The following is a 16478-nucleotide window of genomic DNA, read 5'->3' on the forward strand; positions in this document are numbered from 1 at the left end:
ATTGAACTGTACCATCTTGACAACTCTAAGAATTTCAACGGACAAAAAGTTTCCACCAAATGATTGTACCTAAAAAGTGTATGTACTCTGCTGAATGTCATGTAAAAGATGCAGCTTGTCCCATCTCCTTTCGCTGTTAACTTTTATTCAATATTAGCTATCAAATATTATCTCCTTAAATATTCACGTCAATTTGCAGAAACAGCATGAAGAGTTTCCAGGCTCTCTTACATGAATAGTAAAAGGGAAAATACTTTAAGGGATTGTTTCAGAACTAATTGCAGGATTGTGTTTTTAGTACAAGTGTATGCAATATCTAAAGACTTCATTCTAAAGTAGGTTTAAGTTGGGGTGGGGTATTTTTGTTTGGGTTTTTTTGCTTGCTTAGTTACTATTTTTAAGTGGATAGCGACTTCTGTAAGAATCAAAAATAGATACTTTCACAAATCCAGTCAGCACACATCTAACATACGTGATGTTTGAGCAAAGTTCCAGCTACATAGGTGAAAAAATAGCCTTTCAGAGTATTTTTATTAAATGAGTTGTTCTCCAGGCTGATGTGCTCTCTCATGTTGAAAGAACTGGTATAGATGCTGACTAAGCTTTCCACTTGTTTAAAAATACTGCAGCAGTGTGAACTCAGTATATTCATGCTGTGATTTCAATTTATAGGCAGAAATGCATATCACCACAGATTACCTATATTCAAAACATGCAGTATTAAATCTGATTGTATTGGTGCCACAACAAAGAGGTATTCAAGTGGCACATGTGCAGTTTAAGGGTGACTTAACAGTGCAAGCACTACTGATAGATGCATGCAGCCAGGTACAAGCAAACCTGAACATAATTGAGAATGCTATGTCTGGTTTTGAATCACACAAAAGTTTTGTTAAAAGCAGCTGCAACTTTTATTTTGTAGACCAAAAGTGAAGTCCCGTCCCCTCCCCCTCCCCCCCCCCCATCATACACACACATGTAGAAAAGGCAAGACCATTGTAACCATTCAAGTGCATGATATGGTGGGCAAACCTCCAGGACAGTCATCTCAATACATTACATCTCATTCAACACAGGTAATTCCACTCAAATACTACAGTCTGTTTTGTTAAAATCTATACGCGCACACACACACACACACACACGCATTCTATATGCATCATTTCAGGTCACTTTACTGCATAATTAAAAATAATAATACAGGTAATGAAAACATCACAATGATACTCTTACAGCAACACAGGTCTGAGGCACTCAGGGCAGAGAAGACATTTTCTGGCAAATTTGGTATTTGTTAGGACACAAGTCCAGTATTATGAAGCACTAACTCCTTTCCCCCCACCTAAATTCTGCAGTGCCAAGGGGAGCCAAGGTTAGGCAGTACCTCATATGTTTAGGTCTGATGTGGCAACAAATTCACTGGACACCTTGTAAAGGTGTGTTTTGTGCCCATGATTGTATTATTTTGATTTAATGTCTGCATTGGTTTAACTATTTCTTGTATTACAGTGGTGTAAGACAGTCTGCAATGGGGTCTGAAAAAATTTTCATTACAGTCCAGAAGAAAAAATAAATTCCCTCAGCAGAGACACCAAAGATGATGGAAAGGAAGTGGGCATGGGAAAAGAAAGGTAGAGAGAAGAGAGGCTTAATCAATCCACACTCCTTAACATAACAGTTTCCAGCTCATTACAACCCATTAACAGGAAATAAAGTGGTAAATGTACTAACATTGCCCACTCTATACCCAGTCTGAGGAAAAAAAGATCAGGTGCCCCCCCTAAGTAAGTTTCATGCTTTTAGAAAGTCTTAACTGAGGGGAAAAAAATGACCTGTTTAAAGTTACCAAAAGAAAATGAATACGGAATTGAAAGTGTTTCATTTTCTCACACTCAGACTTGTTTTGAGATACGTACTCATTTCACTGTAAAGTCTTGCAAATCCAATCCCCTACAGCTACCGTGGATGTACCTTTAAAAAATGTCCCACAGTTAACACACACAGGGATCCCATGAACATGAGATCTTTTTGGTTCTTGTTGCATTCCTTTATCTAGGCAAGTCTGAACACATCGACTTCACCAAGCTTTTGGAGCAGGACACTGCCTGCAAATACTGGTTTGCCAAGAAGCAGCTTATTCCAGGGAGCTGCACATAAGAGAATTTATTAATTTTCCCTGTAGGAAGCCCATACCATCAAATCTCCAGCAAAGGAAACAAGTCCTGCCATTAAGTGTGTCACCTACAGCTGCAATCACCACTGAGGCCATCAGCAGAGAGACAGGGACAGAATTAAAGGGTAGCCTATTCTTGCCAACGTGCATGTCTTTCTCCCTTCTTCCCCCTTCTCAACGGATAAACAAAAAAGGCCCAGCCCATTAGAACAGTATCTGCAGAAGCAGGAGCAAGTCTTTGGAACTAGAAATGCTTAAAATCTCAGGTGCCACTGACATACCAAGTGCGACAGGACACGCTGAAGTGGTGAAAAAAACCTGGATCCCAAAATATCAAGTCCCAGTGGGAAAGGTTACCCACATTTTTCTAGCTAATATCACGGCAGCAACAGAAGCAATTGTGGGTCTAATTGAAAGAAAGGTGCTAAAGAGAATAGGAGAGAAAAGAAAATTATAGCGTAAGCATTGTAGGTAGGAGGAAAGCAGGAAAATCTTTAAATTCTTCTCTGCTTTTCCAGACACTGGGTCAGGTTCTTCAAGATAGTCCTCTTATCTACAATCACTGAGAACAAAGTAAATGATGAAATCTCTCTATTCTGTACTCTTTAAAAAATGCATAGTACAGAGACAAAAAAAAAAAAAAAAAAAAGGTATTGTTCAGATCCACCTGCATAGTCTTAAACTATCACTGGGACATGAAATGGGGACAAATACTATCCAGCCGCCGGGTTAAGATCTCACAGCCTGTATCAGTGACCAGAAGCGTATGTTCAAACTGGGCAGATCGCTTTCCATCTCTTGTTACAGCAGTCCAACCATCAGGCCATGTTTCATCTTGCCAACCACCTAAAAACATAAATGATGACTTCTTGACTGTTTTTAAGTAACAGATAACAGTTCCCCATTCCCCAAAGAGAAATGAAAATCTATCAGCTATACAGAACAGAACCAGCCTATTCCATCACTTATTAATAGTAAACAAGAGCAATCATATTACTCTATTGCTAAATTGCTCACCTTCACAGATCATTGGTTCAATTGTAAAAACATGACCTGGCTTCATGACTCCAACTGCCTTATTTTCTGCAATAAAAGGAACACTCAAGTTAGAAAATGTGATCCCATCTTAGTAAATGAATAAATCCCTGTCCTAGAATAATATAGCCAGAATACTGTACAGTCAGAGAAGCCCTTCACAGATTACCTATTCACTCCATTTTCAATTCTACATTAAGGTTTTTCTTTTAGTTCTTTCCTTCTCCCCCTCCTCCAACACTGCAATATTTACTCAAGTAGCTTAAAATTAATTGCTGTCTTTCCTCAACGGGAGTTCAACTCCAGTTCTGTAAAAACCCTGAACAAATCTAATACAGGAATTTCCAGAGACTTCTAAGATGAAAAATACCTTTTTAAAAAAAAAAAAAAAAAAAATATCAGTCAAAAGTAGTACTTAAAGTTATTCGGAGAAGGCTTGAAACCTCTTAATTTGTTTCCACTGAACCATTAGTTCCAATAAACTGTCAAAACATGATAGCTGTTAAGCAATCCCATGATTCCATTTATGAAAGACACATTGGCCCCCTCGTTACTCTGGGTAATGGGGTCGTAGTAGTATCAGGGTGATAATGCTGTATTTTTTTAGCCAACATAAAAAGGCAGAGAATTTCAAGACATACTAGACAATAATATTGAACTTCTTGATGTTATATACACCGAAAATGTTTATGTGGAGACACACGAACTGATGCACAGCACATCTCTAGGAGTGTAGTTTGACTGAAGAAAGGCTTCAGCCCTTTTTCTCTGCCCTGTTCACCCGGAACGGCAGTGTGGCTTTGATCTGACTCAGCCTAGCATGTCAGAGCTGGAACAAACTCCAGTACCACACAGGAACCATTACCTCCAAGTTACTTTGCTGCTGTAGACAATGTGCATCAATTCTTACATACAAATTCCCCATCCCCCAGTCTACTCTAATTGTGTAAGTTTATTAGATTGTCTAAATCACCTAGATGATTTTTAAAGTCTCTGACATCAAGTTTATAAAACAGCAACCAGATCATTTTTCTTTTACTTAAAAGAGTCTTGCTTCTATCTCCATCATCTGCTGACATTTCTTGCTCTCAGTTAAATGGAAGTTTATGGTCTTCTGCATCTGAATAAATTTTGTCTTTTATCCCCTGCAGTTCTCACGATTTTGTTAAATAATCTAAAAGCTTATAAAATGAGCTTTTTGCTTTTAAAAGTCTTTTCATAGTAAGCCAGAAATAAGCAGCAGCTTTTTTTTTTTTTTTTCCTCCTCTTCAAGAAGCTTTAACTCCCTTAGGTCTTTCCACTTGCTTTGCTATGAATCTGTATTTAAAAAAAACCCAGCATCTTCCTTACTGGGAAGGGACATTCTAGCTCAATGAAAAAGAATTTTCAAAATTCCCAACAGCCAGGAAAGATAGAAGTTTCCTTTTTCTCAGATTGCATTTTAATATATATATATAGTAAATATATATTATATATATATAAAATGCCCTCCAACTCCAAAGAATCCAGATTTTCTTCATTTTACATGACAAAAAGTAAATACCAGGATTTGATACCCTTCTAGCCTGTGATTAGGTAGAGTAGGTTTTCTCTGTTCTCTGAAAAAATAAGTCAGGGAAATTACATGAAAAATCAGTGATTACTAGATTATAATCTAGAACAGAGGTCCTAAAACTTTTTAAACAGGAGGCCAGCATGGATGAAGTGGCAGGCAGTCATCTGCGGCTGCTTGGTTCCCCCCCCCCAGCCCCCAGCAGGGGGGGGGGGGCGGGGGGGTTCTTTAAATACCGGGGGCCAGATTGAGGACCCTGGGGGGCCGTATCCAGCCCGCGGGCCGTAGTTTGAGGACCCCTGGTCTAGAACTACAATCTATTTTAAGGCTTGTTAGGAGATGGGAAGATGAAGGCATCTGTTGGGTCTGAGGAAATGTCCTATTAGGGGAGCTTTACAGCTGAAGTAGGCATGAACTGTTTATCACTGCTTCACCATATTTATTCTATCCTTAGCTCTCCACTGGCATTTCAGCTTCTCTTTTTTGCCTCTGTGGATGCTGTAAAGCTTAGTCCTGGCAAAAATTGTCACGGGGACATCGCCATTTCCAAAACCTAAAGCTGAGAACCTGCTGTAGAAAAGGTCATTCCTCCTCTGCCACACACTACAAAAGTTTCCAGGAACATCAGATCACAACACTCAAATGAAGAAAAGTGAAACATAACAGGATCCAGATTCAGGTCCAACACCCCTCTATACCATTCAATTAGTCTTTTATTTACATCTGGAAATGGCAGTAAGTTTTTGCTTACACCTTCTAAGGACAGAAACATTTGCCCATTCATGTCAGACAAGGATGTCTAAAAGATTAGTTGGGGATTCTGGCAAAAAACACTGAGCCATTACCCAGTACAGATGAGAGCTAACACTAACCATTAGTGCAGGCACAGACTGTCTCAGTATATACTGTATTCACCTTATTTAGGTTCATAAAGCATGCTGTGGTCCAAGGCTTAGAAAAAAAAATATTTCGCAAGTGCAAAAATTGTAACTTGATGGCTGTCAGACAACTTGCTACTTCATTAGAATATAAGCAAGAAGCAAATTCGGTGCATTCATTGCAAGCCACTCCTTGTCTACTGCACAAACCAAAGGGAATGAATACTCACTGGCATAATGTGGGACATTAGGGGCTGTATGGAAGAGTTTGTGGATTCCATGACCACAGTAGCTCCGAACGACGGAAAATCCATTTGCTTGAGCATGTTTCTGAATAATGTTTCCCAGTTCTCTGTACCGAACGCCAGGTTTTACTGCAAAATTAAAGCAATGCAGATCAGAACTTAGAAAGCTTTCTTTCAACATAACTAACCATTAAACACCATGCAGGCTAATACCTCTGTAGCACTCATGGCTTGTATGGCCATGCATTTTCGTATGCAACTTCCTATGATCATTTAACCTATCAAGTATGTGAGTGCAATAACATGAGAGAGGGAAGAAACAGTCTTATAGAAAATGAGAAACAAAACTGCCTCAGAAAACAATACGTTCTTCCTTTTGTGGATGTAAGTGCTCATATATTAAAAGGATGTCCAAGTTTGAAATTAAAGACAACAAAATACTTTCAAACTATTTGGTAAATTCTCATACCCAGAGTTGCAGTGCTTCTTTCAATGAACATATGCACTGTATTTTAAATATATACTTGTCTACTACTGTGTGAAAAGTGCACACAAATAAAAAGGAAAAATGATTATATATGAAGGATTAAAAAGGGGGTGAGGAGGTGGCAAGAGAAAATGGGTATATTTTAGACAAGATTTTTAGAACTACAGCAAATAATGTTTACATGCGGGACTAACTTGTTTTACAATCCTTTTAGGAAGCCTTAAAGAGTTTGAAACAGATGAAAATGGTGTGAAAAATTCACTTTCAGCACTTGGACAAGTTAGCAACAATACTGTAAAAGCAACAATGCCTCATCCATCAGCTGATGAAGGTGCATACCAAAAGCAACCTTGAGCAACTTAAAAAAAAAAAAAAGAGAGAGAATGTAAATGCCATTTCAAGATCATTCACAACTCCCTGAATATATGCTGTTCCTTCAGGAGCCAGATGCTGTGTGGTTATGTGAAGCCATCTTCAGCAGAGTTCACATAAAAAGCTAAATCTTTAAGGAATCAAGCCATTTAGTTCAATTACCTGATAATGTAAACAACTACAACTTAAATCAGTAAGCTGAATACTGGAATGTGCCTGCTTTTCCCAAAATGGGGGGGAACGACATGGGGGGGAAGAGAAGGAAAAGTTAATCTGTTTGTTTTGTGCTAAGTGGTTGTGAAGTACCATCTCCTTCAAGCCTGACAATACCAAGCAACTCCTCTCAAAGCAGCCAGAAGCCCTCTGCTGCTCTCATGCAACTCTCCTAGAGCTCTGCTGATCCAACACCAAGAAATGAAGATGATTTAAACAGAGGAGAGGTTATTCTTTTTAACAGCAGAGACAACTTGCTGCCAGAATTCCTACTAGCAAGGAATGTCTAAAATCCTTTAAAACCTGTTACAGCATCTAAAAAGTTGGTAAAGAAAAAGTTACACTGAGAATTTAAATCTCATTATAATGAACACAAAGTGAATTTCTGTCATAGTTCATACACCAAAGTCATTATATGAAAAATAAGAGACAACATATATAACAATTACTATAGAAATAAAGTACAGGAGCAAAGCAAACTGACTTAGCTCTGAAAAACAAAGTAGTCATTTCAGAACAGTTATCCCACATAAACAGGTAATTATATTCTTCATAGCTCAATTCTGTTTTTTAAATTTTTGAATTTTGAAAATTGAAATTCAATTTTCTTCATCACACAATGGATGCACAAGATGTCATTTATATGGATTTTTGTCCTTTCAGCTTGGCTAGCTGTGTCCAAATTATTAACCAAAGTAAGTACATCATAATTTTTTTTTCATTGACTTTCAATTAAATGCAAGTTTAAAGCCTTCAGATACAGCACCTTAAATTTCAGGTTTTAGAGGCCATGAAGTAAATTGTACTGTGGATTTAAAGAAGCTGAATGGTATAAAAGACACAGAGAGTACAAATATTTCTAGGACTTGAGAGATTTTTGTTTTGTTTTCTGTTTGTCTAGAAGAACTTAGTATACTCCTTTATGAATGAAGTTGAACATGACATTCTCTAGCTACCTTTCTATCTCATTGCATGTCTCAATGAAGCTGTCCTGAGTTATAGCTAAGCAACATAACTAAAGACATGGATCAGTCTTCTCTGGCATATTCCCACAGCTGAAAATCAAGAGCTCAAAATTAGCTTTATGAAATAACCATCAGGTCTGGCAGGGGTAAAGAGATATGTTTTATGTGTCCAAGCAGTGTTTTATCTTATTGGTCCATTGTGCAACACCATACAAATTACAGTAGTAGGAAGCAATACTTTGGTTTTCCAAAACACACTTTGTTCTTCACCTTCGCTAAACTACTCAGAGCAAGGATGCCTCATCCATCTAACTAGTAGTCTGAAAAGGCTGTTTCCATATAAATATTATCATACGTGGATCAGCTCAATATCAATTACATTTTCCTTGTCAACCCACATTCCAAGTAAAAGTTGCAACCACAAGCCACAGAACTATGCCATTTCAAGGATCACTGTTTTATACAATATACATCATCTGCTTGTGACACACAGTAGCACTTCTGCATTCTACAACAGAAGTCACTCCCAGGCAGTAGCAAATACGCGCACCCATGTTTGAGAACCAAAACCATAAGGCTTCAGGTTCTAGCCAAAGGGTTTACCTGCATCAATGGCTTGCATTAGGCACTCGTAAGTTGTTTGGACAAGCCTCCTTGCACCCTCATCAACTTCTCCAACGTAAAACGTCTCATTCAGATCTCCATGGTATCCATTACGATAGACAGTAATATCCACTGCAAATAGACATATTGTAGTATTAGCACTGTATTTCTCATTCTTGTTTTGTGAAAGGACAAGCGCACACATGTAAGAATCTAGGATTGTAATCATGAAATTGTAAGATTACTTTGGAAAAATGTCAAATGTAAACTCTTCCAGCAGTATCAATTATCTCATGCTTATCCTCTACATTCTATAGAATTAACTACTACGATAGTGTTACACCAATGCAACACAGACATAGAAAGATTATGATTGGTTTTCTAGGTAAACATAAAAACAGGAAAGAGAAGCTCTTTGCTCCATGGTGATTTACCTGGTTAAAATTAATTAAGAGTTTTAGAATTAATACCAGCACTAATAGGGGTAAATTGAATTTTAAGAAGGTATGTAATCATGTTTTAACCCACATTTTAACTTAAGTAGTTTCTAAGGATGTTTAGAATAATATCACACCTCTGCAAAAATGGTAATGCCAAAACCTGTTGCTTCCAGCCAAAAAGGTAAAATACCTTGAACATTAAATACACAGCAACTTTCCAATAGCATTCCCAACTAAGAAAAATACACCAAAGAAAAATTTCTTTTTTCTTTCAAATGAAAGAATTTAAACATTCAGTATCAGGTAAACAGCAAGAATGAGAAGGGCATGCTTAAACAACAGGTTTAGAAGAACATAGAGTAAGAGTTTAGAATTATGTTACAGCAAAACTCTTAATTTGCTTTGCATGTAAAGGTGGTTGTAAACCAACTGATGTAACCCATTCTTGAAAAATATCAGCATAAGTAGTTTTAATGGGAAAAAATCTTTTTTAGTTTAACTCATTAAAAAAAATCTGGATTAAGAATATCCATACAAGATGCTTGTTGCAAATAGGCCTTTCACAAAACATGGGAACAGGACTACCAGTTTAGTCATAGCTATCATCTACTTCAATATCCTGTCTCATAGTCGACAAGTGAATAATTAAAACCTGCCATCACTTAGTCATTATAAATAGTAAACACATGCAAAATATTCTAGATTTGCCTATTAAATTGACTTCCTGTGGTAGAATGGGTAGTTTTGCACTTAATAGACTTTGTCTGTAGTCTGGTACGTCTAATAGCTGCTGGAATACCAAAACCACTGGAATAGTTACTGAACTGCTATTCATTAAGAAATTCACATGCAGACCCCCTCACAAGTAAACAACCATCAAGGAAACTGTGCTAAGCAGTAATATTTCAGGAATATGGTATATGAGCTGCTTGGAGACACCAATACAACCATGACATCAAAGCATGGGTAAAAAAATTCTTGGTGTCAACAGTAAATCTGTACTGCTGGCAAATATTTAAGAATGAAATCAACACCACACAAAAACAATATTGCCTGTTGTGAATGCATGCATGTGCAGGGTTACACTACGCTTTACAAAGAGATCACATCTGCTCCCAGGGAACTGTACGATAACAAAATGTTATGATGCCCTGCTCGGAGCAGGGGGTTGACCTAGACATCACTTGCCAGTACCCTTCTGAATGATGTTTTCCTGTGATTCTAAAAACCTGTTTTGGACTCTGACATGGCCACCTTTTGCTTCCAGCAGGCTAAAAAGTTTTAAGTAGATTGGCACCGTACTTTTTCTGTCTCCTCCTTTGTACCCTGTTTTGTTCTTTCTTTAGAAGAGGCTTTTGAGCCACTACCTTACCAAAGAGAATCCTACAAGACTTGGAAGCCTTTTGAGCCCATGGGGAATGCATGTTCAATCCACAAGATGTGAACCATTTCGTAACAAGACCTACGCAACTACAAAAGAGTGAACTAGTTCTTCCTCACCAAAACAAAGCAGAAGGCTCAAAGCTTGGGCAAGTGCAATCAAGGCAGGGATTTGAACAAAGCTAAACTCTCTTACAAAAGGTGTTTTCTAGCACTGAGGTGCAGCCTTGGCATGCAAACAGCAGAATGGTAAGGCACCGTGTAGATGAAAGCCAACCTAGTACGCTTAACTGGGCTTCTTGGTTTAGACTCCAGCAATGCCAAAAAAGATAGCAACAAGAGAGCTGTGCAAAGGCATCATCTTTGAAACTAACAAAAAATAAAGGAACTTTGCCCAAATGGTTATATGTATGCTACAGCTATCAGCCAGACCAAACCTGATCTAGAAGGGGGCAGCAATCATGAGGTTTGTTCTGAAAAGGCTGGTACCTACAGCACTGAGCTGTAGTCTTAGTAAGTATTATTAAATGTTTATATCTATCTATCTATCTATATATATCTCAAATACCTGGCAATCTAAAGGGATTCCAACCTGCTTCCAGAGGTAGGCCAAACCTTAAGATATACTGGGTATTTTTTTTACAGATAAGAGAGAAGCAAACCAATGCAATAAAAGTGCAAATGTTTCTACAAAACAAATGTAATTAATTTCTACTGCCAAACCAATAAGTGAATTAAGAAAACAAAAAACAGTCAAGTATCCCTCAACACCCAAGAAGGATACGTATATTGAGTACCATGAACAAAAAGCAGCTGATAGAGTTAGGCTGTAAGATGCTCAAAGTAAAGGTATAGATTTTAATATGCACCCATACAATGCCTCACCTTTACAGTCATCATAATTGTGATGTCTGTAGCAAAATCTTAAGGATCTACAGCCATCTAATTAAGAATTCACACAGAACTAATCCAGCTGAATAATTCAATATACATTTTATTCACTATTTATACAGTCTGGAACAAATGCAAACTAGTGCACAAGTAGAACACTCAGGCACTATACTATACTAATGCACAGACCAGTGCAGAAGAATCATAAAGCTTTTAAAGTGGACCAAACTTTTGAATTTTTTTATTAAATATTTTATTAAATCATTAAATTTGTAAAGGGAAGAGGTTAACTGGGAAATGAGAACACAAGCCTTTCTTAAGAAGCTATTCCAATCATGTTGCCTGCTAGTGAAACCTCACCTTACGACATGGTTTAACTGGATAGAAGGTAGAAGTGTTGAAGGTTAATTTCATAGCACTTACCATTAACAATATCTCCCTCCTGCAATGGCCTCCTGTCAGGAATTCCATGACAGATCACTTCATTCACTGATGTGCAACACGACTTAGGGAAATTATAATAATTCAGAGGGGAAGGATAGCAATTCCTTGCAATACAAGCCTAATTTAGAAAATACAATTTACACTCTACATTAGTAAGTTTTGTACAACGAACAAGCATATGCACAACAGCTTTACTGTAACCACAATAGGCTGAAAAGCAGTGACTCTTCAAAATAAGATTCTTCAAGTATTTTTTGGCATTATGGTATTTTGTTACGCTTTGCATTTCTTACCAGGATGAAAGTAAAGCTACTTTAATTTTGTTTCTACTCATCGTTATGTTATTCAACTATGAATGCTTGAAGCATTCATGTTTAAAACAATGCACAGCAATATTTATTCAGTTAAAACCACTGCTATTTTCAATTACTGTTTTTAAGCACCCAGTCTAAGACTTCAAGTATTTTTGCAAAACACAAAGGTCAGACAAACTAACCTTTAGCACCACTCTTTCATCCCTAGCTTTACAACCTTAAGCTGCTTCCTTTGCACTTGTTCTAATAACCTGTTCGGGATTTTTGCAAAACTGACACATAAATTTTATATATACTTACATATACATACATACACACACTATGTGACATACCAAGCAAATACTGTGTTAAACCTTTTATTAAGAGAAAAAAAAAATAAATCATACTTTTTAAAACTGCAAAGTACCAATCAGGGTTATCAGTCAGTATCAACAAACTGCCATGCAAAAGTTTCCGAGAACTGCTGAAGAGGGGTAACACCATTTTAACTACTAGTTGTTCACATTAAAGACATCATGCATAAGCTACTAGTATACTGTTCGATGCAGTTCAACAGAAAACTCTGGCCTAATGAAACCAGAGTAGGTTCTTTGCAATCTTGGCTCAACAGCTGCAAACGCAGATAAAAAAAAACACCAACCAGAAAGCGCTCTAAGAGCCTTAACTATACCAAAATTGTTGCCTTCCCCACAGTGCACACCAGTATCCTCAATTATCAGTTTACATGCCTTATAGAGAAGACAGCAAAGAAAAATAAAAATAACATAATTCAAGTATCTATGAATAGTTAAGCCAGGAAAATACTTCAACATGTCTATCAAATACTTCACTAGACTGTGGCTTTAATTTGCCTGACTGTATCAAACGTCATTTCAGTTCTCTCTGAGGTTCTTAAGTTCTGATTCCCAACCATAAATAATTAAGTCTTCTCCTCTGTACATCTTAACCAATACCACAGAGCACAAAAAGTCCATGGCCTACATATGATGTTCTTTATATAACGGTATCTGTGGAGCAAAAAGGGTTTAGAAGAAAGAAAATGGTATGATGTTAACTGAGAAAACAGGTGAAAAAAAACTTAGAGGGAATCTGAAGCTGGAAATCGTGGAAGGAGCTGACACAGAGAGGCACCCAGGAGTTCCTAATTCATTTTGAATCTACCATTGTGCTGTAACGTATTTCTAACATCTGCACTACCCACTAGCTTCAAATTGGGAAACAGTTCAAAATAAGAAATTCATACAACAAAGAAAACCACACAACAATCATTCACAAATAAGAAGATGGAAGAAAGCACTTACAAACACCAGAAGAACAAGAAAATAACCTTACTAAATGGACAGCATGATCAATTTCTTCAGTAGTTACACCTGCTTTCACCATCATGGCAGCAACATCCAATACTTCTCTAGCAAGCTGCAAACAAAACAAGAGTACTGATGTAAAATAAGACCAGGACTACTCCCTAGAACATGAGCAACCCATTTTCCTGAGCTAGACCAAGATTGCTAGGAAAGCTGGATAGATTTAAACTCTATAAAGACTTTGAGATGTCTACAGGATATATTACCAAGCCAGCTCCGTGAGATTTGAAAACACTCCAATTAAGATCTGGACCACAATTTCCTTGAATACCATAATCTTAAACCAGACTACCCAAATAGATTTCAAAGTTTGACTTGTGTACGAGGAAGTGATTACAGTCAAACAGCTTTTTTTTCAAAAACTGTTAGGGATGGGGCTCTGTTTTGCTTTTTAGTTTTTACTTAGTGCTACAGAAAAGGAAAAAGTTCTGTTCTCATCTATGCATTATAAAATATATATTCCTAACAGTAACAACGTTTCAGCCAGAGATTATCTCACTAGTAACAACAAAGCCAAAAAACAGATAAAAGTCATCTTTCCACTTGCAAAATAGTTTACTGTGAATTGGGAGTTGAAAGGAGAGAAAAAGCAAGAAAATACTCAATTTCTCAATCTATTTTTCAGTGCTCAGAAGTAGTTTGAAAGTTTGTACTTCAAATGTGCTGTCACAAACTAGTAAAATCACTAGGCTTTTTAAAGAATAAAAGGCACTTTGTAATGAAAACCAAAACCCCCTTACCCTACACACTACTCGCATCCCTTCTATATCCTCAGATGAGAGTATTTTTATTTGAGAGGTTCCTTTTAAAGCCTGTTCTGATTCAGACATTCCTGAAAAGAAAAGGAGGAGGAAGGGGGGAAAAAAAGAAAGAAAAAAATCCATGTTATTTAGCAGAGTGATTGACACAGGTCCAATCAAGAAACTAACTTAGCTTACCAATGGCAATAAAAGTACATACTTTCTCACTACAGACTAAAATAATGAACCCACCAAGTCATAGCACTATAATCATTATCCAGACTAATTTCAATTTATAAGCCTCCCACAATACCATAATGCCCACACGTGCAGAGGATGCTCGTTCATTTACTACGTAAACCCACCATGTCCAGTTAGTTAAAACACAAGCTTAAAAAATTAGATTTACAAGGAAATTATATTATTCATAGGAAAGTTTTTTTATTTTTCTTTTAGCTGCTTTGGAGATAATAATTAGTAATGAATAATATTCTAAAAGAGCCATATAGTATTATATAAGCCTGTGAATATCTCTAGTTATACTATTGCAATAATCAGCTGATGCAAATATGTAAATTCTTCCTACCAAATTCTGCACAAGCTCGGCTTTTTAGTTGAGCAACCACCCTAAAAGACAGTACGTTGATTTGTTTAAATATTTCCATTCTGTAAAGAACAATTAAAGAATGGCTGAAGATTTAAGAATAATTCTAACAGACTTCATAGCAGCTTTTCAGCTTTTTTGGAAAATGCAAAGCACTACTATTGATATAAAAAGGGCAAAATACCAAATCAAACGAATAAAAGAGCAATTTTCAATGTATTCCCTCTGTGTTCAAAACCAGCTGGAACTCATGCATCAGCTTTCTTTTGCAGGCTGTTTAGTGCAATTTTGTTTGGTTTTGTTGTTTTATAACACATTTCCAACAGAAACACTGATGTCACTGAAAATGGCTTAGCAGAATTCACCTGTGACAGCCAATTTACTGCTGTTTGTTGTGAAGTGAACCACAGGACTAGGCCTTGGGGTTTTTTTTGTGGGTTGGTTTTTTTTTTCTTCCCTGAACACCTTTGAAAAATAACATATTACAAACTTTTGACTCCCAAAAAATACTTGTAACCAGTAATATTTATTATTGTAACCAATTAATGCAGGGAAAGAAGAGGCAGAGTAAGAAGAACAGATAAAAGAAAATGTTCCCTTCTCCAGTATCTTTCTTTTAATTGAAGAAGCCTTTAAAGCATGAAAAACACAAAGCAACAACACCCCATAACTGTTATTTGTTTCAAGTTACCTAGTGGGTGATCAGCATAATCCGGTCTCTGAATATAGCTTGGCACAGGTCTTGTTGGCGTCTAAATAAATCATAGTCAAAGCTGGTTAGGTTGCAAGAATACTTAGGATTTTCACAAAAAAAAGAGGCTCATGCAGCAAAATTAAATACAGTGAAATATGGCTAATTCCACTTAGAAAAAGTATGCAAATGCTCCAAAACAGTTCTAATTTTAAATTCTCAAAGATTCTCCTGTTACTCGTTATCACTTTCATATTATACAACCTCTAACAGCCAACTTCACAGCTTTGTAAAAATAAAAAACTTTCATGTGTCCAATAAATAATTTTTTTTTAATAACATAATAACTTATTATCTCTGTTATGCTGTAGTGTTTATTCTGCTTTCCAGACTGCAAATGTACTCATTCCAAATACATCCCTCCTTTCTCTGGTTATTAGTGTCTGTTAGCAAGATTGTTACTTCTTATCATCCTAGTCATTAGCACTTTTTATTGTATTTTCATTTGCATCAATCCTACAGCAGTCAGAAGACAAAAAAGCAAACGTTCAATGATAATACTACTAAATTACTTGGCTGGGACATATCCAAAACACACTTTCGCCAATGACACCGATAATCACACGGGCTCAGGCTCTGTTAATGTGTCCTGATGGGCCTGTTACACATGGAGAAGACTACAGAGAGGATGCCAGAGGGGCAGTATTTCTAGCACAGGCCTATTAGAAGACACATGTAAATAGAATGCCGTTATTCCTATGAAGACCTTTTACTTACTCCATCTACACACTTGTAGCAATTTAAAAAAACAGCTATAACTGAGGTCATCTTCTAAATCCACCTTTCACAGATGAAGATGTTAATTGACTTCAGTTATTCTTCACCTTTCCAGTGCTGGAGATTACTATAACCTCTGTTCCTTCAGCAGAGCTATTCACCAGCTTACTCACCAGGTTATTTCAAACCATTAACATGAAATAATATAAACCCATTTCTTTAAATTCTAAATCAACTCACCTGAATTTTTCTGAAACAGGCTGCCCCATTACTACGAGAACAGCAAATTGCTAGGAGAAGCCATCACATG

At 36.9% G+C, this 16478-nt stretch overlaps 1 protein-coding gene across 1 annotated transcript in view; it reads right to left on the reverse strand.

Annotated features, from left to right (window-relative positions):
• Window positions 1–1155: 1155 nt before the first annotated feature.
• Window positions 1156–16478, reverse strand: part of METAP1 (methionyl aminopeptidase 1) — a 30559-nt gene continuing 15236 nt past the window's right edge. The window contains exons 4-11 of the mRNA XM_080369160.1: window positions 15392–15452; window positions 14097–14188; window positions 13325–13408; window positions 11658–11796; window positions 8524–8655; window positions 5869–6012; window positions 3191–3256; window positions 1156–3019 (exon numbers count right to left, since the gene is read on the reverse strand). Coding sequence (XP_080225286.1) covers window positions 2859–3019; window positions 3191–3256; window positions 5869–6012; window positions 8524–8655; window positions 11658–11796; window positions 13325–13408; window positions 14097–14188; window positions 15392–15452 — 879 coding nt within the window. The 3' untranslated portion in view covers window positions 1156–2858. The remainder of the gene's footprint in view (window positions 3020–3190; window positions 3257–5868; window positions 6013–8523; window positions 8656–11657; window positions 11797–13324; window positions 13409–14096; window positions 14189–15391; window positions 15453–16478) is intronic.

The sequence above is a fragment of the Falco punctatus genome, assembly GCF_963210335.1.
Source record: "Falco punctatus genome assembly, chromosome: 1".
Lineage (NCBI taxonomy): Eukaryota > Metazoa > Chordata > Aves > Falconiformes > Falconidae > Falco > Falco punctatus.